The sequence below is a fragment of the Chiroxiphia lanceolata genome, chromosome 15 (assembly GCF_009829145.1).
Source record: "Chiroxiphia lanceolata isolate bChiLan1 chromosome 15, bChiLan1.pri, whole genome shotgun sequence".
Taxonomy (NCBI): Eukaryota; Metazoa; Chordata; class Aves; order Passeriformes; family Pipridae; genus Chiroxiphia; species Chiroxiphia lanceolata.
Window position 1 is genome coordinate 14,796,401 of NC_045651.1, and position 23,590 is coordinate 14,819,990.

Below are 23,590 nucleotides of genomic sequence, written 5' to 3' on the forward strand. Positions count from 1 at the left end.
GGTGTTGGGCTGCTCCCAGTCCTGGAGGGATGGTGACATCCCTGCCTTGGATGCTGGCTCTGTGCTGCCTCTGTTCAAACCTGGATTGTTGGAACAAACAGACGGCGAAGAAAAACAGCCTTCTTGCTGTGCAGGGTCAGATCCTGGAATTAATTGCTGCAGGATGTCAACAAGATAAAATTTAGCAGGATTCAAGAGAGGATTAGACAGTCCTGTGATCAGGAACATTTGTGCAATGCTAACTGGGTCAAAGAAATACAAGAGAAATTAAGCGTTGTGCTTCCCTGAAGGGCTGAGCTGGTACCAGCTGGATTTAGAACAGATTCCTCCCCACCTCCCCTTCCCAATCTTTTTATAGCAACAAGCAAATAGCAGGATCTACTGCAAAGTGTCTCCTCTTTCCTTTGAATAATAAAGAGTCACCTGTTCTAGGAAGTCCTCAAGAACCACCTCAGTGATGACTGATTGATGCTACAGCGCACAGCACAACTCTCCCCTCGTCATTTTAAAGGTAGAAAATGGAAGTTTCCCTCCTCTGCTGCCTCTAAGCTTCAGATCAACAATTTCTCAAGAAGAGAATGAACTGCACAACAAACCAGCTGCAGATGAGCTGGTTTGGTCTCCACCCTGAAACCCTTTTCTAAGCATAATTAACCCAATTAATTATCTAAGTGTACGATAGCGTTAACCAGAAAAACACCCGGGGGGAATAACTGAGTCCAAAAGCCAACACTAGTGGCACTGTAGGGAAGTGTAGGGGGAATAATGGAAGTGATGGTTTCTACCACCAAAGAGAGCAGAAGAAATTGGGTCTTGCAATAAGAAAGCAAAGGAGTAAAATCCTCAGTGAAACAGAGTTCACTCTCCAGGTAGGCAGATACACACCAGCTGATCCAAGGTGGGAGCTGCCATGGAAGCAAGAGGTGGAGGCTGGAGTGCCGAGTATAATCTTTTCCAAAATTTTCTGTATCAGTAGAAAGATGCTGACAAACATCTGTAGTCTTTGCACATTTTTCTGACACCGTAGAAGCGCTCCTGGCACAGCTGCCCAGAAGGCACGAGGCACTGCGTGTGACAGCAAGGGCACTACAGCCTGCTCAGGGCATCAGCTCACTTCATTAAATGTCACTGTCTTCAACAGAAGGATTCTGAGAGAAAAGTCCTGCTAAGGCTAATGCTGGCAATGGAAAATTACCTCGTGATCTCAGACAGGCAGGAGAAAGCTTTGGATTCTGTGCTCAAAGACAAAGCCTTCTTCCTCCAGTCCACTGCAAATAATATGGGATAGAAAGGAAAATATGTCAACATTTAAATATCACCTCATTGGTAGAAATTTGTGTTGCCCAATGTCTTCAAAATTTTCATACTGTTGTAGAATGGTTTGGATTGAAAGGGATCTTAAAGATCATCTTGTTCCAAACCCCTGCCATGGGCAGGGACACCTTCCACTAGCCCAGGTTAGTCCAAGCCCCGTCCAACCTGGACACTTCCAGGGATGGGGCAGCCACAGCTTCTCTGGGCAACCTGTGCCAGGGCCTCACCACCCTCACAGGGAAGAATTTCTTCCTAATATCCAATCTAACCCTGCCCTCTGCCAGTTTGAAGCCATTCATTTTGGCATTTGCTGCCAAAATAGCCAAGGAAACAATCCTCCCCAAACCACCTCAGCAAATTGTGTTGCTTCTAATACCAATTCTAGAAATTTTATTTCAAAATTAAGTTCAAAATGTTTTCATTGTTTTGCTTTTTACTGCTCTTCCAGGAATAGCAGTATTTAACATGGTCTGTCCCAACTTTGTCAGACTCTGAGACTGGTCAGAGCTGTGAAGTTCAGTCTGTCAGACTGAACAATGTAATTAGCATTTATAGAATTCTTTCCTTTCTCACCAACAGTCTAAACTGCATTTACAGCAGTTTGTCACACATATCTTTTTTTTTTTTTCAGAGAAGTGTTTCTTGCTTGGATCACAGTAGAAGATTTTACTGCTCCTGGTACAAGCACTCACCTCCTGACCCACACGAGCTCCCAAGGTCTTTCAGCTCCATTGTACTTCAAGAGACAACACAGACTTGGGTATCTTTATGGATCAGGGCCTTTGCAGATATATTTCAGAAGTCACTGCCCTCAGAACCTTGTACAGAGTGTTCCAGGCCAGCAGTACAGTATTTTTAAAATCACTACAGACACAAAGCACTGCACTGCACGTATTCCTTCTTCTGGGGACAGGAGGGAATCGACCCACCTGACAGACTTGAAGGCACATTGCTCAGCCTGCTGTGGAGAGGAGCTCTGGGCAGGACATGGCCATGGCTCTGTACCCTCCTCAGACCATTTGATCTACCTGAATAATTCAGAGCAGTTTCCCCCTTGCTAAGCTCCCTCAGCTCATGGGGTGTGATGCTCACCTGCAGGACATGAGGGAGCAGAACCAGCCCTGGAGTCTGAGCTGGGGACTGCAGGTGTGACCTGCTCTGCCACCCAGACACCCAGGACCTTCAGCAAGTTGCTGGCTTTTTACTTCTGCTTTCTGTAGAATGGGAGTAACTCTTACTTAGAGAAAGATTTGTAAGATTAGCCAAACCTGTAAGAAAAAATAATTATATTGTTCATAGCCTGCAAAGAATTACAGAGGTAGAAGAGGTAAAACTGTGTTGCAATGCCAGGGGGTTCTTCCTCTTTATTTATTGCACTAGTTCCTACAGGACATGAGTAACACATGGACAAATGCAACGAAAAGGCTTCCTGACTACTGAGGGTGATGTAACTGGTTGAAACTGCAGTTTTCACACCATCAAACGTGAAAGCTTAATTAAATTGTACAGCCATGCCAAAGACTCGGGGCTGGACCCAGCAAAAATGCAAACTCAGTTCAGTGGAATGTGAATCCCCACACTGGGTGGTGAAGGTCAGACACTCACCCTCCTGCCTGCAGTGCCTCAGTGGGTTTGGGCAGGTCTCAGGGAAGACAACCTGTTCCACATGCACACGTGGTATTTTCATGGTTTGTACTCCTGATTATGTTTTCCCAGTGAAATCCCAGTGGAGCCAATGGAAAATTTCCTGTTGGCCATCTTGAGCCCAGACCCAAATTTGGTCTTACCTTTTGTTTGTCTCCCTCCTCCCTCACTGGTCCCTGGATGAACAATTCCACCTAAGGGAGAAAATGTTACACAGAGTAATCCCAGCCCTTTCTGTAGTCTGTTACCTAAACTTACACCAGAAATATTTCTAGTTTACTACATGCAAGCATTTGCAGGAGTAGCCCCTCCTAACACAGGGGTACAGCCCCTCAGAGAGCAGCTAAGGCAGGATAAACCTTCAGATCTCTCACACATTGACTAAAAACACTGCGAAGGGAATGAAAATACATAAATTCATGAAAATCAAGCAGCAGTTTGAAACGTTGGACATGATCTTCTCTCACTGGGCAATTGATGTAGACTTTTTACTGCATATGGTTGCTTTTATTCACTGGAAAGCTGTCCAGCCATTAACCCTGCACTGCCAAGCCCACCATGTTCCCAAGTGCTACATCTACATGTCTTTTAAATCCCTCCAGGGATAGTGACTCCACTACTTCCCTTGGCAGCCTGTTCCTATGCTTGACAACCTTTTCCATGAAGAAATTTTCCTTAGTATCCAACCTAAACCTCCCCTTGAGGCCATTTCCTCTCATGCTGTCACTTGTTACCTGGGAGAAGAGACTGATCCTCACCTGGCTACAACCTTCCTTCGCCCCACATGGAATTCCTAGCACTCCTCTCTCCCACTGCTTTATCTGGGAGAGGTGGGAGGGCAGGAGATGGTTAAAAGAAATCCTTGTGCGTCTCTAGGCTTTTCCATGTCTCATCTGTGGTTTGGTTGTGCCTTGCTACCGGGGTCAGCAAGACCAGCACATGGTTTAGGTCAGGTCTTCAGATACAACAGGCCTTTGCCCTCTTTAGCAGCAGGCTCTTAACCTACATCCTAGTTTTTAAAAGGAAGAAGGGAAATCAATAAATTCAGCCTCCAAAGAGCTATCAATATCATTAGCCAGAGTGGAGAAACTACTGCTAAGTTGCTCTTGGTACCCATAGAGAAACAACCTGTGCCTTTAACTAGAAAAAACCCAGAAGCCAGCCAGAAAAAAACCTAGAAAAAAATGACCTCAACTAATTAGAAAAGAAAAAGGTGCAATTAGATGAAGGTTAAATCTTTGTGGTCATTAAAACCCAGGAGGGGGGTATATATGTTTTTATTTTCTGTAATGTATGTTTTTTTTACAATAACATCTAGTATTTTTTAAAGAAATCCATACTGTGCACTGACACACTGTGAAGATTTAACAACATAACCATTTTATCTACTAAAAACTGATAATCTGTGAGAATATTATAATATTATTTTGGAATAAGAAAATATTCAAATGCACCAAAGGTCCCTATAGCTTAATTAGTTGTACTGCTTTCCATACAAAAAGAGTAAAGGAACATTTAGAGAGCAAACAATTAGTGCCTTTGGGTTAGGAGGGGAGGATGAAAGGCAAGAAAATTACCAGACATTCACCTTTAATGAAGTATTTCTTCTCCCAAAAGGTCAATCCATGTACCTTTCTTATTCTTGTCCTTTCCACTTACCTTTTTCTCAGTTTCTTCTCCTTTCCTCTCTCTCTTTAGGCTCAATTCCACATTTTACTCCACTGCTCTACCAATATCAGTAGAAAAGACAAACCAAACCACACAGTCAACTGCACTGATTTTGGAAATTCCCACCCTAGAAGGTACAAATCCAATTTTTCTTCTATCACTGAAGAGCCAGCAGACATGGAGTATGAAGGTCCAGTAACTAGGAGTCTGGCCAGAGCAATTTTGTATTCTATGTATTAAAATAGTTGTAGTTATTTTACTGAAAGCTAAGGAAAGACAGTATTTCTCCTACCTGGCTGAGGATCACAGGACACAAGCTCAACTCAGTCCTTTGCCTTTGAGTGAGAGATGCTGTTCTCTGTGCACATTCCCTGACGAGTCACCAGCTTCTCCATTAATTAATTCTGGCCCAGCTTCCCTACAGACAGCTCCCCCAATAATATTTGCTAACCTGGCATGTGAGTATTTAAGAGCTTGTAGACTCCAATTTGGAACCATGTAACAACTGTACTCATCTAAAAATGTAACATTAAGTAGATTAAATGCAGCAAGCAAAGGCCCTACAGAATGATTTTATCACCGAGGACCAAGTAGGTGTTTTTCATTCCCATCATGACAGCGGGATTTATAACTCCCATACTTATTTGGTGGGGATGTTACCAAACCAACTGCTGCCACTGGAAAAGATTCATTCCTGGGCCTGAATTCCCAAAAATACTATTAAGAAAAATTCTACAAGCCATGCTCTGTGGATGGCACTCCAGTCTGTTCATGCAGTGTGCTGGTGAAGCCTGTGTTTCCCGCACCATCTAGTGGCAACCCTGCAAATGTGACGGGAATTAACATCTCACCCATGAGACAAAACCAAAGAGAAATCATTGCTGAGTCTGCAATGGACTCATCACACTGCTGGGGATTTACAGCTGCTTCAAGACAGCACATTTCAAACCTACAAACAAGCTGAAAACTCTGGGGCCTGTGTTATTCATGGGAACGCTGAACTAGATCATTTATTTTTCATAGCAAAGCAGCAGCAACAACTTGAACACTGCAGGATCAGGGAGGGGTCTTGTGTGCTCAGCTGTTTGTTGTTTGCTGCTGCCAGTGATGGGAACATCCCATCAAACACAAGAGTCTGCAGTGTTACACAAACACTGATGCAGAAGCACCCCCTGCCAAAGAATGCGGGATTAAAATAAACTAAAGACAAGAGTTAGTGGAATCTGATTTCTGAAAAAGAACATGGAAGAAATATTCAATTTGTTCCCCTTCCGTGGTAATTTAATGGAGTATTTGAATCCCTCCCCGCTGTCAGACCCCAAGGCTACTTTGTGCTTTCTGGAGTGGAAGAGGAAGGAAGGAGGGGGGGTTTTACCAGGACCCAGACAAAACCTGTGGATCTCCACTGCACAACTGACCTTCCTGACTGACCTGGGAAGGTCAGAAGATGGCCACAGGGTTGAGATCTGAGTAGGTTTGGACAGAGGTTTTCCACAAGCTCACTACTGATCACACACTTTACTTTGCAAACCAAACCCAACTGGTCTGAGCAGAGTTCTGGTCTGCAGATCAAGAAAGTAACAGAAAGTACAGGAAAAATATTACTAGGATTCTCAAGTTCCTTACATGCTTCCATTATACCTTCTCACACTTCACTCACTTTGGCTGTATGTGCAACTCTTCAGGAAAAGCTTTAGGAATCAAGTTAAAATATGAATTAGACTTCAAGAAGGTTTGAAACAGATATTGGATTTATTGGTCAGCTATGAGTAGGAAAATACATTGGTAAAGAAAAAGAAGACCCTGTATATAAATATAATACTAACTAGTTAAAATTTGACCAAGAAGAAAGTTCCACTGAAGAGAACAGTAAAAGCCCTTGTTTACCATCAGACCATATTCAGTTTCCCATTTATCTTATTGAAGAGCTGCCTATAGACAAATGCAACATTCTTTGAGCTTAGTGCAGATAATGTGCTGGTTTTTGTTACATGAATGGTAAACAAGAGTTAGTCCAGTGCATTACACATTATACAGAAGTACTGTGAATAAAGACTAAGATATTCTATTTTAGACACTACTTAAACATACCAAGACACTTAAGTGTTACAAATTTATGCAACCAAAGGAAAAGAATAGCAGTTAACATACTAAAAAATACTGTGTCTGGCTGAATGAGAAAGGCTTGCTACTGAAGCGGTTAACTGAACTTTTTTAAAGTTTTACAGTGTAATTAGTTTTCTCCCCTCCCCCCAACGGTGTTGCAATTATTTTGTCTTTCATACAGGTTTTGTGTGGCTGAAAAAGCAAAGCATAAAGGTATTTTCTAAGCCTGCTCTAAAAAAAAAAAAACACCACCTTGAGAGACTTGCTAAAGTTACATCAAAGATGCACACAATGTTCTCAAAATAGTTCTGTCAAATGCTAGCCAATTTTACCTTTTTTTTTTTTAATTTAAAGCTGCTAAAAGGACAAAATAATTACAACTTGCACCAACTTATATGCTCCTTTCCCCCCTATTTGTGTTATGATAAAAGCAGTAACTTGTGGTATTAGTCTTGTACTCTAATCAATTCTTTCAGTTAAAGGTATATTTCAATTTACACTTTTGACACCCAGAATTCTTGGTAAATGTAAATAAAACTAGACAAGATATGGCAGAGTGTACTTTAAGTGGAAAAAAGCCTGGTCTAACCTAAATAAATCCTTTCAACCCCAAGGATGTTCTGTGACTTTTGCTGTATGTGCTTTTACAACAAGAACACTGAAGGTACATTATGGCAACACCCAAAACCACCTTGAATAAAAATATTGCAAATAACCATTGCATGTTAAAAACTATGAAGCAAACATTTTGATTTTGTGAAGACACGGTTTATTGCCTTATTCTATGTTATAGCTGGAAATTGAGACTTTTGAGTTAGATTTGTTTGACACAAGAATATGTTTTCTTTGAAAGATTGTTTGACAAAGTTAATCTCAGCTCTGTTTTGGTGCCATCTGGTCTTTCCCTATATTCAAAACATTTCTCCTTCCTTCCTTCAGCCCCCGAGTCACAGCTGCAGTCCAGTTAAAACCCAGTGAAGTCAAAGGAGTGTCTTCAGTGGATTCAGTGGGTTTTCAATCAGGACCTGATGGACAGTATAAAAAAGCTGGAGGAAACAGTTATTCAAATGGACCCTTAGACCGTAGGGTGACTCAGCAGGAACAGTTGTGTCTCCAAAAGCACAAGGGGCCATATTTTCACATGCTGTCATAAATCCAAATATTTTTTTAAGACTAAGCAATAGAGGAGAACACATACTGGATAAAGCTCAAACCTTTAGAATCTAACAAGTGCACTCAAGCTCCAGCATCTAATAAAGTAAATTATCCCCCTCTAAAAATACAAAATGAGTAAGTGCTTCCCTTCCCCTTCTGTAAAGCTTTCTGGACTCCTTACACAATCCAGATAATCAGAAAAGAAAAATAGTTTGCTTAGTCTGACAAGCTAAATTGGCTCATCATTACTGGAAATTGTCATGATGTACATTACCAAGACATCATTAAGGAAACATGAGTATAACACCTTTTATTCACACTTTACAAAAAAACCCCAAAAAACAAACAGAAAAAAAATAACACTACGCATTAAGTCTACTACAGCAATACTACCAGCATTTCAATGTACTGATTATAAACTGGACATGGTTGGTGTTTTTACAACTAAAACCAAAACAAAATAACCCCAAGAGATCAGGTCCCAGACAAGGATTCAAGATCAAGATTTCTCCTATTGAAATTTTAAAATGTACATTTTACACATCCGAACTGTTTGCAATTTTCACTTTGAGCTTAAAACAGAACGGTTTGAGCACACTTGTGTGCTGACTACTTTTCAATAAAATTTTGAATCATTATTACCAATTCATTCTCTTATATATAAAAAAATTCACAATATTTAGAAAGTTTTCTCTTAATGCTCAGTGTCCTTTTGCTTCCCTGCCCGCAGCTGAAACAAAAGCTGTTTAAGACCAAGCTCTCTATCTCCTTTATTTATTTTTTTTTTTTACATTGATTATTCAAGTTGTATTAGTTTAAGGAGACGATAAATTCTCCCTTTTAGGATAGAAATAGACAAGTTAAATTTTTAAGCTGTTACATACTTGGCTTCATGACACAAATGGCACTGAGGGTACACCAGAACTTCAGTCTTGCTTGACACTTTAAAATAAGACTTGGTCACTTTAAAAAACAATGATCTGAAGAATTGTCTTTGGGACCTGTATTGAAAATTCATTTATTTTACACTGCTTCATTAATAGAAAATGTAGGGCTAGGTTTGTATCTTCAAGGAATTATACTTTCTGAAACTGAGGAACACACTGAAACGAAAGAGAATCCACATGATAGTAATTCTTAGTGGGAAAAACGGCACTGTGCAATGACACTGAAAGAAGCAGTGCATGGGCATTAGAAGCTAGAAACTGTGTACCCATAACCTGAACATGTTCCAAAGTGTGATATTCAATGCTTCACAAAGGAAAAAAAGATGCCACAGCTTATACAAAAGTATCTTCATAAAATTTTCACAAGTGTTAACATTATTTAAAAAAATAAAAGAGGATGCACAGGATCTCTCTGCATGCACAGGCAGTGCTAGTTGAGAACAAATTTAAGCAGGCACAGTGGAGATAGGACAAATATTTAAAACAGAAATGAAGAAGCTGTACACAAGTATCCCTAGATTTTACTTCAAAAGTTAGAGATGAGAAAAATATCTGAGTGTATACACATCAGCAATAACTTTCAATCCATACATGTCTACTTATATTCACTGCTTAGCTTATCTGTTCTGCGAGAACTCTATGCTTTTCTCTTTTTTTTTAAAAAATCAGAAATAGGCAGAATGTATTTAGTTATCTCTGTAAGATATTAAGATTTTATAGGTTTGGATTTTGAAAGCAACGTTCTCAATTGAACATAAAAAGTAGTATAAAAGGGCTAACGAAACCCTAACAGTGCAAATCACTAGCAGAGAAAACCTGTGACAACCTCTTTTACAAGCTGGCCTTTATAACACATGAAAACAGATAAAAATTTAGCCTTAGTTTACAATACAATCATTTTCCAAATCTGAATTTTCTTTTTTTTTTTTTAAAGTACAAAATCTCATAAATCAGGTTTTCTGTTGTTCATATACAATCAATAAAGGCTAAATTCAAATTCTATATTTTACAAACAAGTCTGAAAAAGGAGGGAGTGAAGTACGGAGAATGTTCTGTGGATGTTCCTACTGGCCTCAAAAAAGTAGTGCTACAGATAACTGTGCAAAGAGAATACACTGTATAACAATTCCCTATTTCAAGGCATGAAAATGTCACGTTGGATAAAAGAAACAGGAAGGTTAATTGTAACGTATTAAAGAAGGGTGCAAATGCACCGATCGCTGTCGAACAGTATACAAAGTATATTGGGCTCAGAATTGTGTCTGTTGATAGCACCTGGCTTTTACTATGTCTTTAGCAAATAATTAGATTTAAGATTAAGATTATTAAGAAAAAAAAAAAATCCCTGTTGGCCATACCTCACTCCTCTATATTCAGATTTTACAATTATACAAGTTAGATTGAGGTTGCCCTCTAAAATGTATTTGACTACCTCCTGCCAGGGAGATGGATTCCATTTACAGGAGGCAGGAAAGGCAGCAAAAGCTCCAGTTGTGCAAAAAGTGAGAAGTGGTCAGAAGGGATGAGTGGATGTGGACAACCACTTATATTGTTCTCTATTAACCAATGATGATCCAAAGGTCCAAGAATGCCAAGTATGTTTAGCTGAGGTTTAGAGTAGAAGATGTAATCAATAATACCCTAAAACAAGAGGGAAAAAAAACATTGTTAGTGTTTATTCATGACTAAAGTTATTCTCCCAAACAAGAGGTGAGCTCAGTGTTACTGGTAACTGAAATACCCCATTCCTTCTCTATAGCACATCATCAGTTTAGGAGATTTCTTCTTCCTATATCCCATGGGTTGCTCAGTATAGATTAGGAAAACAAAAGAAAAGCCCACCCTGTATCACTTCTGCTATGCTTCTGTGGGTTGTAATTTCCAACCTCCTACAGAGCTTCAAATCCCATTTGGCTCTGGTTTTGAGGAGGAAAAAAGCCATCCTTGTTTTCACTGGGCAACAGAGAACTTTTCCAGAAGCAACATGGATTATTTCCTTGCAGTTGACAGCTTAAGTGCTCCTGTTGTACTGTGTCATTTAGCTTGGGGTATTAAAATACCGTTTACAGGGAAGGTTAACAGCACTCCAATTCTTGCAAATCTATTGCAAGTTACTAAAAAGAAAAAGGAAAATCTGGTTTCCAGGAGACCAAAGTGTTGGGCATTCTAGTTTGCTATGTTTTAAATATAAACTTGGTGAATCTAGTTAGCTGCACAGATTAACTTATTTGTTAAACTTCATACAGCAAATCTCATTAGTTACACTTAAAACTGGAAAAAACTTTTCCGAAATAGCAGCCAAGTCCTTACCTTGAAGTCAAATGTGTAATTTGTGTAAGGCATTAGACCATTCTCATAGGCACTCTTCAACTTGAAACCATGTGTAATTCTTCCATTTGTTGTCCCATTTTTCCCATTACAGCTGAAGTTAGTGAGACTTTCATTGTATCTCAGTTCCTTAAAATCTTTGTGGTTTGTTTCCACTCCGCCAGTGCTCAAGTACTCAACGACACCTATTAAGAGACACACATACACACAGGAGGGGATTAACAGCCACTCAGTAAATAAATGTATTTAGGTTCTTGAAGTCATACATGCAACTTTATGCTTTATATAAGCAAAACCTTAACATGCACACAATACAGTTAACAGTATTTCTTTTAAAATATTACAGGACAATGTATATCATGAGTAAATGTCACCTAAAATAAAGAGGCGTGCTTTGATTAGAAAAAAATGAGAAGGTTAATAAGGAATAGGTTGGGAAAGGGAAGATGAAAAATTCAGAAGTAAAATTCTATCAGTGCTAGGCAGTCAGCTTCCTTCTCTCCTTGCTTCTATGCTCAGGTCCTGTCCTTCAATGTTCTTCAGCTAAAGTGTTGCTAAAGAGCCAACTTCTGAAAGTCTACTTCAAATAAAGTTAACTTTAAAGGGGCTGCAAAGCCAAATGGACAAGACTTGTGTCATGGAAAACTGTGACTGTGCCTCAGTTTCAGAATAACTGTGTTGAAGCAGTTCATTGTTCTGAAGACAATGAGACATGTGAACTGCAATTGCCACTGGAGATATTGGGCTTCCTGGGATCAAAAAGAATCAAATTTCCAGTCCTGCTGAGCAATAACTGCTCCTCTCAACCCTAACAGATGTTAAGAGTTGCCAAGATGAAGCCCAAAGGAAAGGGGACCAAGAATGGAGATTATTACATTGAACAACCATCAATAAGAAAGGAAGGATGGCTCTTGAGTTCAGCACTTCAGCTGGGTACCTGAGAAAGCCAAGGTGGCAATCACTGAATCTGTTCTTCTCTCACACTTTATGAAGTTGCCACCAAGTAAAAAAATAAAGTTCCCTGTTAATAAAGAGCTCTGAAGAGTTCCTGTCTGAAGGGGATATACTGAATTTTAGAAGCTCTACAAAAAATGGGGTACAAAAAATGATTGTATGGTGGCAACTTTAAAGATAAGAAATTATCTTCTCACGCTTACAATTAAGAAAACCCAATTATCAGACACACTCATGTTTCCAGTTATTTCTGGAAGATATTTTTTTCCTTTCCATTCCTGTATTTTAAGATAATAGTGGGAAATGCTTCTGAAAGACCTGACATAGCTATACTACTGCATAACAATAAAGTCACTCACAAATGAAACAGTTTTACCTTCTCTCTCTTACTTCTATTCTCGTAGTAGCTTTAGAGTTTATATTATCAAACAGTGCATTCTCTAAGTTGAAAACTCCTTTAAAAAAGCAAGAACTTTAAATTGTTACACACTTGAAACAGTCTAAAGAATATGAAATAGAACTCTTACCAGAGTCTGGTAGAGAATTGAGATCTGCACACAGTACAAGTGGAATGGTTCCAAGTTCTCCCGAAACACCAGGTTTGAGACTACGAGAAGCTTTATCAATAATGTTCTTTACCTCGGACAGGAACATCATAGTCTGAACCAGCTTCACATCAGAATAATCTGGGTCCCAATGCATATGTGCATTAGCTACAAGAACTAGCTGCTTTTCCATCCCAAGATGTGGCTTTCCAGCTAAAATTTAAAATCAGTTATTTACTTGACATGGTCGGCAACAGAAAACAGTGTTACTGCAGTTTAAACAAAATGTTTGAGGGAACCAAAACATAAAATACCAGTATGACTTCAAGAGGGTTAATACCATTCAAATCAAGAGGGTCAGACAAGTCCTCTTACATCTACCAAGTGTTTTAGTGGATGTAAAGCATTAGGAACGATATTTCACTTTCAAGACCATTAACGGATCAACCACCTTGTTACATGTGATGTTTATGTATCCAAGAATGCTGTGAATTAACATAAATAACAGATAATCCTAATTACAGGCAAATAGTGTTGTTCTAAAAAATTACATGTTTTCCTCAGGCTGTGACAGTAAACAGGCACTGCTCATATCTTATTAGGCAGTGAGTTCTGAATTCTGTTATCCACATTCTAAGTTACCTCTCTTGCTAGAAGTGTTTTTTAAAAGGCTTGTTTGTTAGAATGTGAACTAACAGAATATCATTTGGATAAATATAACACAGGTTGAGTAGGTTCCCACTGCGATACTTATAAAGCCAATTTACATTTCCTAAATTAAGAATGACAGGGCAGAACAAACAGGTTGTATGACAACAGAAAGAAAATAACAAGCTAAAATGATGCAGATACACACAACTAACACCATCAATTCTTTGATACTTATAAAAAGGGGAAAAAAACCACCACCAAAAAACCAACAACAAAATCACTCAACCTCAAGTCTTTATAGCTTCTTTTCCCTTAAAAAATTTAAGTGTGTGTGGGGAAAAATCTTCATAATTTAAACAATGTGACTTTTCCCCAAATCTCCTTTGGGAATAAATTTGTCTGAACATACAATGTGCAAAGCCATATTCACCTGCAGAACCTAGTTTCTCTTGTTTAACTATGACAAAAGTCAGTTTTTTCATTTACAAAATAGAATCTATTTTAAAAAATAAATTAAATGGGACTTACATGACATTTCTATCAATTCCTTTCGCAGTTCTAGCAGTACAGCAACTCCAATGTTATCTTTTGTCATAACTCTGTTCAGCATAGCTTCTGACCCTTCTGAGTTTGCCATTGCTAGCTGATTGAACTCAACAGTATGTTTTTGAACCAAAGTAAATCTGAAAGAAAAAACATCATGTATACTTTTTTCAGCAGCCAGATACAATAGGAAACGTTATAGATAATTCACCTTTTAATTGAATCTCAAACATGTTTATGATGTGAAAGTCTCAACCAGTCACATGAATTCATAAAATCCTAAACTGAAATCAAGGGATATAGTTTTCTGAGCAATTTTCATGTATTTTATACTACTTTAGTTTCAATTAAAAGATTTTATTGAGAGAGACACTATAAAAAAGTCAAGCTTGTTTTTAATTCTGCATCAGTTTTGAGGTCAAAGATGCAGGTTTAACAGAGAGGGACTAAATAATTTTAATAAGCCACTTGGCATCAAAACTGGCACCTGCACTAATTGTGGACACACAGGAATGGAAGGGACATTACTACCCTCAAATCCAAACAGCTGTGCAAGTGCAATATGATACAACCAGTATCTACAGCTCTTAAATGATTACTTTTTTCTACAGAAGCATGGAGTGATACCAAGTGCTTTGTCTTTCAATTTACCAGAAGCCTAATACATCAAAAAGTCAATGCTATCTGAGATCTTATTTCAGCAATTTGGGGGATTATAAATTCCTTTACTCAAAAAAAACCCCAAACAAACAAACAAGGAAATTTGCTTCATTTTTCATTAATTTCTTCTTTCTTTATTATTACCACCTAATGGTTGGGACACAGACACTCAACAATTGAAGTATAATTTAGTGAACTCCCAAACCAGCACTGCTCAAACAAAATGAAATTTCACCTTAAAAGAAAACTTCAAGGTAAAATGTTTTACTGCTAATTCTACACAGAATGATTTCTCTCACACAGACCACTCCTTCTAGGGGTAGGACTGCTCTGTAAGAAACCCTGCATGGCTACAAAAGGGCAATTAATGCCAAACTGTGTAAGCTCTAGACTGACCTGAGAAATTATGTGAAAGACAAGCAAGAGACAACAGAAGGTTTTGCAAAACACATCACTTACTTTTCTGTTTTGAAAAATATTGCACAACCATCAACATGTTTTCTTTCCTGTTCTGACATTGTCCTAGCTCTAGATTTTGGACTGAAGAATCCATTGTAGCCACGTTCTTTCAACTCTACCAGGAAAAAGCTGTAGTACTGTTCCGTTTCAACCTCCTGTAAAGTTATAAGGCAGAACAGCATGAACGTGCTGTTAGCAAAACACAGAAGACTGATATTATTTAGACTCTTCAGAAGTGTAAATCACTTTCAAATTAGATTTAAGGCAAAAAAGAAATCTAGGAATTAAGTGCATCAGAGAATGCAAATTTGAGAGCAATATCCTTATTTTAAGAAAATATAAATGGATTTCTGTAATCCCCCGAGTTATGATTATCTCAAGCCTCTTATTTGAAAATGTGTCAATTAGAGCCCCACATACACACACGGGCACAAAGACACCCCCATGTACATTTCTTTGATCAGGGGCTGCTGGTTCCCATTCCAACTGCGGGGGCTGAAAGCATTCTTTTGATGTCAAGCAACAAATAACGTTCTAAACACCGCTTCTTTTTTTCTTTTGTTTCCACAAGGTTTTGAAAACAGAACGTTTACTATAAATACATTTAACGTGAAGAAACCCGGCACATGGGAATAGAAACAAAGAATGGTGTGTCTTTTACCTGCAGGCTTATGATGTCAGCATTGCAGCTCAGGATTTCCTGCATAATGGCTTTTTTTCTGTATTCCCAGTTCAAGGCCCAAGATGGACAATAGCCATACAGCTGCCGGGTGGCATATTTGTCACAGAGGACGTTGTAACACATCACAGAGAACAAGGCTGCAGAACAGTGATTTCAATCAATAATTACACACTGATATATTAAAAAACTATACAGTTATGTTCTTGGCTTTTGTCTTCTGCAAATTCATCAATTCGTGCCTCATTTGTTCCAACCAAAACACAGCATATTTATCTACGCTGAGAAAAACTGTCAGGCTTTCTAGGGAGAAAAATTACAACTCTGGACTTCTGGCATCTGTTTTCTAGCATTTAATTAGGGAACAAACACCCCCCACCCCTTATATGATTAATGCAGTAAACAGCAGACAAACATATTTTTTGCTAAGTGGTGCTGTACTGTGGAAAACCCAAACCAAGGTAAATGTATCTGAACACTTATATTTGCCAGCTATATAAAAGTCTGCAAGTCTTTAATTAAGATTCTTTAAAATCTACCTTAGTTATTACCATCACAAACTGTAACAGCAGGCTAAGGATCTCTTCAAACAAAGAAAAGGTATAGGCAAAATAACCCCCCAGCTATTTCCACCTCGAAAAGCTTACAATTCAGGCAGAAGACACGAAACATCTACTCTCTATATTCTTTTGAAATAGGAGTAATATAATAATGAGACAGTTTGGGGCAACTTGACATGTAATCCAGCAGCATGGATTTAGGGGGTTGCTTCATTGCTTTTTTGGGGTTTGCTTGCTTTTCAGAAGCACTTAAGGAATGAGATACTTGAACCTTACTCGGAGTTCCTCTAAAACATGGGGAAAAAAAACCCAAGACCATTGTTTGAAGATACTGAAAACTGAGGAAACAATCTGGGGCTGATTGTTTTAAAGCCCAGCATTTTGAAAACAAACAAATAAACAGGTGACAGCAAAAGACAAGCTGCATTTGCAGCATGACCTTTGAAGCAACTGCCTTAATAAAATCAACAGGGGAAAGTAACGTGCAACAGCCCTGAAAGAGAGGTCACTGCAGTAACTGAGAAATACACCAATTTTCGGTGTGCAGGTAAATAGAAAGGGCTATATTTTAGACAATTTATGCAGCAAAAAAATCAGCAAAGAATTAAACTTACTTGAATCCCAACAGCAAGAAAAGTGCAGTCAAAGATAATACACTGGTTACTTAAAAAAAACCCCAACTATGTTTTTCGGAAATTATGCTCATATTCTTCCATTTTTTTATTCTTCAACAAGTGTTAAATTAAGCCTGTTAAAATTCCACTATTTATCTAATTGTGGACAACAATTTCAATTCCTGTGAGAAGGACGTTAATTAAAAAGAAATTACTTCAGAGTAAACCATGAGTAAATCTGGAACAGGTGTTCCAACTGGGACAGAACGACTTCAGCTGGCTGGTCAGCACTGCAGAGATGACTGGTTAATTTAAGCACTGATTTTTTTTTTTTCCCCCAGTAAAGATCAACAGCTTTCATTAAAAGGAAAAAAGGAAGAAGAAAGGAAAAGCCCTTCCAGTGTTACAGTACCTGTTGGTCTTGTACGGTCCGGTTCTTGCAACATAATCCAAGATCTTGGAGGTGGCTGTTCTGTCGAAACTATGGGAACATTTTAAAATAGAGATACAACAAATTATAATCACATATATTTTACACAGCAGAAATAAATGTTTTAAGAATGATCACTTACTTCTTTTTGCAGTACCTGCCAAATTATCAAGCAAATAGTTCAGTAGCCTTCGTGTCCCATCTGGTTCCTGATACAGGTTCAGAATATCCTGTGTAAGTGGGTTTCCTGCAAACCAATTCACAGGAATATTGAATAAAATATACAGAACTATTACAAACTTACATATCAGTGTTTAAAGCTGGCCTCTGGGAGAAAAGATACTGCACCTACTATGAACTATTTTGGGGTTTCAGATCTCAGGTCTTCAATCCCACAAAACACTGGATGTGTAGATTGCTCTAGTGAAGTTACCACAACCCCTCCTGAGACTGCCTTCTGACTGACCTCCCAGGGGTGGTCCCTGGACCAAGGAGTAGTGAAGAACTGGTGTGGCACAACACACAGGCTGAGCTGATGAGCCCAAACACAGGAGCCACCTCTGCTCGGCGTGAGTGAAACATCCACCATCAGTTTATCTGCCAGGCAGATCTGAGCAGAGACTCTGCCATCTGCCAAACATAAGCAGATTGCAAGAGTTGTCATGGACAACACACACTGCAGGTTTAAGGGGGAGAAAAATAGATTTTGAGACTCAGCAGTGTTTAGAGGTATTATATTCCTCAGTGCTCCTGATTTTGTGACTGAAATCACCCAAGGTCAGCAATTTTATAGCAGTTCAGAGCAAAAAAAAAAAAAAAAAAAAAAAAAAAAAGGCAAAAGACTTAAATTGGTGCTTGCATAAACAACAGTGCCCTGCAGCTGTACAAAGCATGTTCCCTTTCTGGTTTGAGATGTGCCTACATTTAACTACAGACTATTTCTTAGTTAAAGCACCACTGCATTCAAACCCTATGCAAGCAATAGAAAGCTTCTGCTCACTCTGCAAAAAGAGAAGTAAACCTCTTTATGTGTGCACTGCTTTGCCAAACTTGTTATTTTTCTAAATAATCCCTAAATAACAGTATTTATAAATGTGGAGTGAGTAGCTGCATCTGGGATTGCTAATCAGTAACATTTTATGAACTGGCAGTCTACAGCCATTACGAGAGTGATATCACTAAACAAGCATGGATACCAAGAAAGAAAAAGCAGTAATACCTTTCAGACCCAAAGTCTGTAACTGGAACAGTTTTCCCAGCTCAAAAGGTAAAACTCGTAACAGGTTGTTATTTAAATGTAGTTCCCTGTAGACAGAGCAAGAATCATACAGGGCTGAAAACAGAGTAACATTTGTCTGCAGCAGTACAGTACAACAATTGAACCAGAAGAGAATCAATATACTGCAAACCACAATATTGAAAGACTAAACAGCAATAGTTGGGGAAATCCTGCTGTACTCAAGACACACATACAGACAAAACACGTATTATTAAAGTACAGAGGAAAGGAGCTTTATCTTAAACAGTCAGACATTTTGCAAACATTAGCAGTAATAAAACACTTCAATATCTACAAGTGATGAAGCAGTAACAGCTCAGACAAACCAGACCATGAAACAGTTTGGCTGTGACTGAAGACCAAATAAAGGGAAATTATTTGAAAACAAATAAGAAAAAAAGCCAGGATTGTGGCAGCATGATTAGAACTATGACATTACCATGCAATAGTCATTCACAACAGTAATTTTCCATTGGTTTGGGTGGTTTTTTTTTCATAATTTCAGGGTTATGACAAAATATGTGCTTTTTAACTGACAGAACCAATATGCAGACAGTAACAGAATTCATGTCCTGAATTCTAATATCCCAACAAATTGAGCAAAGTAAATGGACTTGTTAGGAGCTTTTCACTTTCTCAAATACATTCCCACTAAGCAGTGAAGACTTTCATAGAATCACAGTCAATATAAAGTTGCTGCTTTGAAGTTTTTACAACTTGGTGCCTAGAGACTTGCAGGGTATTTTTGGGCAACAAAAAAGGAAAAAAAGAAAGAAAAAAAAAGGAAACCTGGATGCCAAGAGTTATCTTAACTCTTTTAGATTTCTACATAACAGCATCTGAAGCTGTCAATGTCTTTCTTGTTGTGAGGGGCCCAAAACTGAAGGCAGGATTCAAGGTGTGGCCTCACCATTGTCAAGTGCAAGGGGATGATCACTGCCCTGGTCCTGCTGGCCACACTACTGCTGACACAGGCCATGATGCCATTGGCCTTCTTGGCCATCTGGGCACACACTGGCTCATGCTCAGCCACTGTCAACCAGCACTCCCAGGTCCTTTCCCCCCAGGCAGCTTTCCAGACACTGTTCCTCCAGCCTGGAGCACTGCAGGGGGTTGTTGTGATCAGAGTGCAGGACCTGGCACTTCACCTTATTGAACCTCACACAACTGGCCTCGGTCCATCGATCCCTCTGCAGGGCCTTCCTACCCTCCAGCAGACTGACACTTCCACCCAACTCTGTGTCATCTGCAAACGTACCAAGGGTGCACTCAAGTTCTTTCAAGCATATCAAGAGAATCTGTTTTACAGCTGAGCTTTCCAAGATAACATGTTACAGTGTTTATTTTTTCTCCTCTTTCTGCAAAGATCAGAAATCCTACTGCTCTGACACCTCTTTTTTCAACTATCTGCAGTAAAAAGGGAGATGAAAGGAGCCTTGGGTGAGCTCTGCTGTACAGACCAAACCCAGAGCTCCAGATGTGGGAGCTGGAAAAGCTGTTATCAGTTCTCACTGGTGAGAGCACAAATGATTTCTGTGGCTCAGGATATCAGCAATGCCCAGCATTGAATTACAGTTAGTTTGAACGACTTTCCAGAAGCCATGGGAAGTGTCTGCAGTAAGAGCCAGCCTGAAACATAAGACCCTGGCCCAGCTGAGACCTGCAGTGCACTATCACACAGGATGTGCTTATGGGCTTCTCTTCACCTTCACCACAGTGAAAAGGAACCACACACCAGCTGCAGTTACTGAGGACAGAGAGAATGCTGTGGATTAACGCACAGCTTTCCATATCCAGAGACCTGGCCTCAAGTGTTATGTTTAGGTCATAAACAGAAAACTAGTGTGATCCTAGACCTTAGCTACACATCTCACATCTACAAGATTTAGCCTTCTTTACTCAAAAGAAACTTGGAAGAGCTGAAGCCTCACAGCCAGAATAAATCGGGAGGAGTGTTGGGCAGAAGGTGTAATGACTTCTGACATTCCTGCTGACTCCACACTGCTGAGCCATCTCCATGTCAAGGGCATTACACTTACAAAAATGTTGTAAAAGGAAGAAGACTGAAAGGACGTTAATGAAGTACAAAGATGAATTTGAGAATATTCCAATAAATTTAGGGTTACTAGCTCACAATACCCCAAGAGTGGATAAAGGAAGAAGAAACCTGTTACTAATAACTGCTTTTAGCAGAAAAAGTAATGCAAAGAACTAGAACTCAGAACAGACTACTTCACAGCTGAAAACAACTATACAACACACTACAAAACAGAGCTGCCAATTATGCTTCACAAAGCAGGATCTCTTTGCTCAGCCTCCAGGGTTGAGACTTGAACTGCTCTGGAATTTGAGCATTTAGTACCAATTTAATCAGCTACTTTAATCCTCCCCAACAGAGCAGACTTTTCTAAAGGAGAAGAAAATGCAATGACTGATATTTCTATGCACAAACTTGCTTTGCTTCCAGTTTCATGAAAGCTGTGCTGGCAGCCCATTTCTCTATTGTGGTCTTTACTTCTAATAACATTCTCATTACTTTTAGACTTTCTGGATTTAAGAAAGCTGTTCATAAGTGTCTTCAAAATTAACAGCAATGAAAGCAATTACTGGCAACTGTCTAATAAACCTAAGATAAAGCTCTTCCTTTGGGTCAAAGACTGTTGCCTGCAAATATTTAGTCTTATATAAATAATTTATATATTTACATAACAGTGTTTCTACAAAGTGAAATACTGCAGCCTTAAGTATAATCAGCATAGGCATCACTATGCATGTTTCAATTCCAAAAGGAATTCTCATTCCATGCTAACTTTACACATCTCAGCATTGCAAAATTGAAGGGAAAAAAAAAAAAACACCAAAAAGCTGTGTTTAGAACATTTTTTCCTCCTCCCCAGTTTGCACAGGAATGCAGTTACATCATAGTAAAGGTGGGGAGGAGATATACTAGATATGTTGTAATTGTTATACAATAAACAGAATAAGAACTATTGTTAGGAATAATCACTAAAAATTGTAGTTAACAGGATTATAAATGTTTAATCTGACCTCTCTCCTACCTTGCTATGAGTTAAAAGTAAATTTTTTGGTGCATCAGTTACTCTATGAGAAAAACACCAGATAAAAGATTTGTAAAAGAGTCTGGAAGAAAATGCCTGAAAGGAAACCTGACTTGGATAAATACAAAATAGGTGATTGCCATCAAACCAAGCACTTCTGAGGCTCATTCTGTGCTGTCAACACTGGAAAAGGAGATCACAGAAAACCAGCACTGCTGTAGCTTCACAGACCACAGCAAGTATTCAGGAGACAGATAAGAAGGGAGGAAGGGGGAATTTACTTACGCTAAAATTTAAACTGTTGCTACAAAGACAATTAAAGACCAATTTTAACTCCTGTTAAGATTTACATACCTGAGTGACACCATGTTTCCGAGCTCTGCTGGTAAACTGCGAATTTTATTCGAGGACAAGTCCAGATATACCAGATTGTGAAGCTTGGCAATGTCTGAAGGAATACGGGATAAGGAATTGTCACTGAGATGCAAAGCTGTCAAATGGGTCAGTGTCCACAATGATGAACTTAAGCTTCTCACTTTCCCTGTGGAAGGAAGGAAGAGAAAAATAGAACATTTTAGATTTAGCAGTAACACATTTGAGAGAAGTTTTGTTAGGGTTTTGTTGTGGGTTTTATCATTATTATTTTATTCAATGAAAATCCCATTAATCATCAATTCTATAGATAAAAAATTTTTCAACACACAATACAGTGTATTGCCAGAGATGCTTATGTTGTTTTTCCCAATTCAAACTTAAGGTTTAAACATCTTTCTCAAGTTTCAGACAAGACAAGACATATTTACTAGCTGACCATAAATTTAATAATTACCAGAGGTGTAAGAAACAGATTTTTTTCAATTATGCTTTATGTTTGAGATGAAAGAGCTTTGGCCCTTATTTCTGCACATCTTTCAAACCAAAAATCTTTATTCTGTGGCATTAATCCAGCCAAGAACAGATAGAAACACTATATTTAGGGTGACTAAGATGCTTAGTTGAGAACATGGATTTCCATCTGGTATTCAACTAAAAGCTGCATAAACTATTGCCAGATATTTAAAAAAAGGTATGATTTTTTGTATAAACTGAAGGGTGGAAACATGGATTTGTGTGACAGAATCAAGATTTTTACATTGCCACATGCAAGGAATGTGAGATATCATCAGAAGGTCTCAAAACATTTCTTCTCTCCAAGATTTTTTTTCCCCAAGGAGTAGATCCTTTTTCGTTTACAGAAGTCATCTCACTGTACGCCAAAAGCATTAGAAGAGGAGAATCAACACCAGTTTGTCCAAGGCAAAAAGTTACTTTAGAAATCCCACTGTGACTCATCGATGTTAAGAACAGTCTGGTTAATATTATACCAACATACACACTTCAGAATTCTTTTCCTTAAATGATTTTCTTCAAAACAGAAGAACTCATATTTAGTGCCTGAGGAAAGTTACACTGATACACGTGTATCTGGGACTCAGGCCCTGGTGGCAAAAGGTTTAAACACAGGTATCATTTCCAGTAAAGCTGTAACAAAGTGAGGGGCGTAAAAAACCCTGCAGTAAAAAAGCCCAGCGATTTAAAGGAGAGCAGTTAAAACATTTGTGCCTTTTTGTATTAGATGGCCAAGTATTTTGCAAGGAAAAGACAGTGTGAACAACTAATAAAAACACTGCATGCTTTATTTTGCAAGGCAAGTGCGTTCAGCTTTTAAAGGATTGATGCTGCTCTAATGCTCGTTAAGAAGCCTTTTGAAAGGTTTTAACTACAAATCAATAGTTCTTTGCATTTTTAAAACTGAATTAACACCTCTTCCCCACCCCCAATGCAAACAGGTGACTGTGATCAAAGAAACCCTTGTAGCTGACAGGATTTCCAATCCACATCCCTGATCCAGCCTCTCCCCTCTCATTCCCTCTCCTGGCTGGAATGAGCCTGCAGTGAGATTACCAGGCAGGAAAGGAAAGAGCCATCACTTAATGCACTTCCTATGCAGAGCAG

At 38.8% G+C, this 23,590-nt stretch overlaps 1 protein-coding gene across 3 annotated transcripts in view; it reads right to left on the reverse strand.

Annotated features, from left to right (window-relative positions):
- Window positions 1-6,359: 6,359 nt before the first annotated feature.
- CNOT6 (CCR4-NOT transcription complex subunit 6) overlaps window positions 6,360-23,590 on the reverse strand; it is a 33,600-nt gene continuing 16,369 nt past the window's right edge. Inside the window, exons 3-12 of one of the 3 annotated variants that reach the window (XM_032702876.1) lie at window positions 21,950-22,136; window positions 18,477-18,562; window positions 17,400-17,504; window positions 17,240-17,308; window positions 15,636-15,793; window positions 14,975-15,129; window positions 13,841-13,995; window positions 12,644-12,874; window positions 11,145-11,347; window positions 6,360-10,475 (exon numbers count right to left, since the gene is read on the reverse strand). In XM_032702876.1, coding sequence (XP_032558767.1) covers window positions 10,263-10,475; window positions 11,145-11,347; window positions 12,644-12,874; window positions 13,841-13,995; window positions 14,975-15,129; window positions 15,636-15,793; window positions 17,240-17,308; window positions 17,400-17,504; window positions 18,477-18,562; window positions 21,950-22,136 — 1,562 coding nt within the window. In that variant the 3' untranslated portion in view covers window positions 6,360-10,262. The remainder of the gene's footprint in view (window positions 10,476-11,144; window positions 11,348-12,643; window positions 12,875-13,840; window positions 13,996-14,974; window positions 15,130-15,635; window positions 15,794-17,239; window positions 17,309-17,399; window positions 17,505-18,476; window positions 18,563-21,949; window positions 22,137-23,590) is intronic. The other 2 variants (XM_032702878.1, XM_032702877.1) reach the window with 2 other exon arrangements.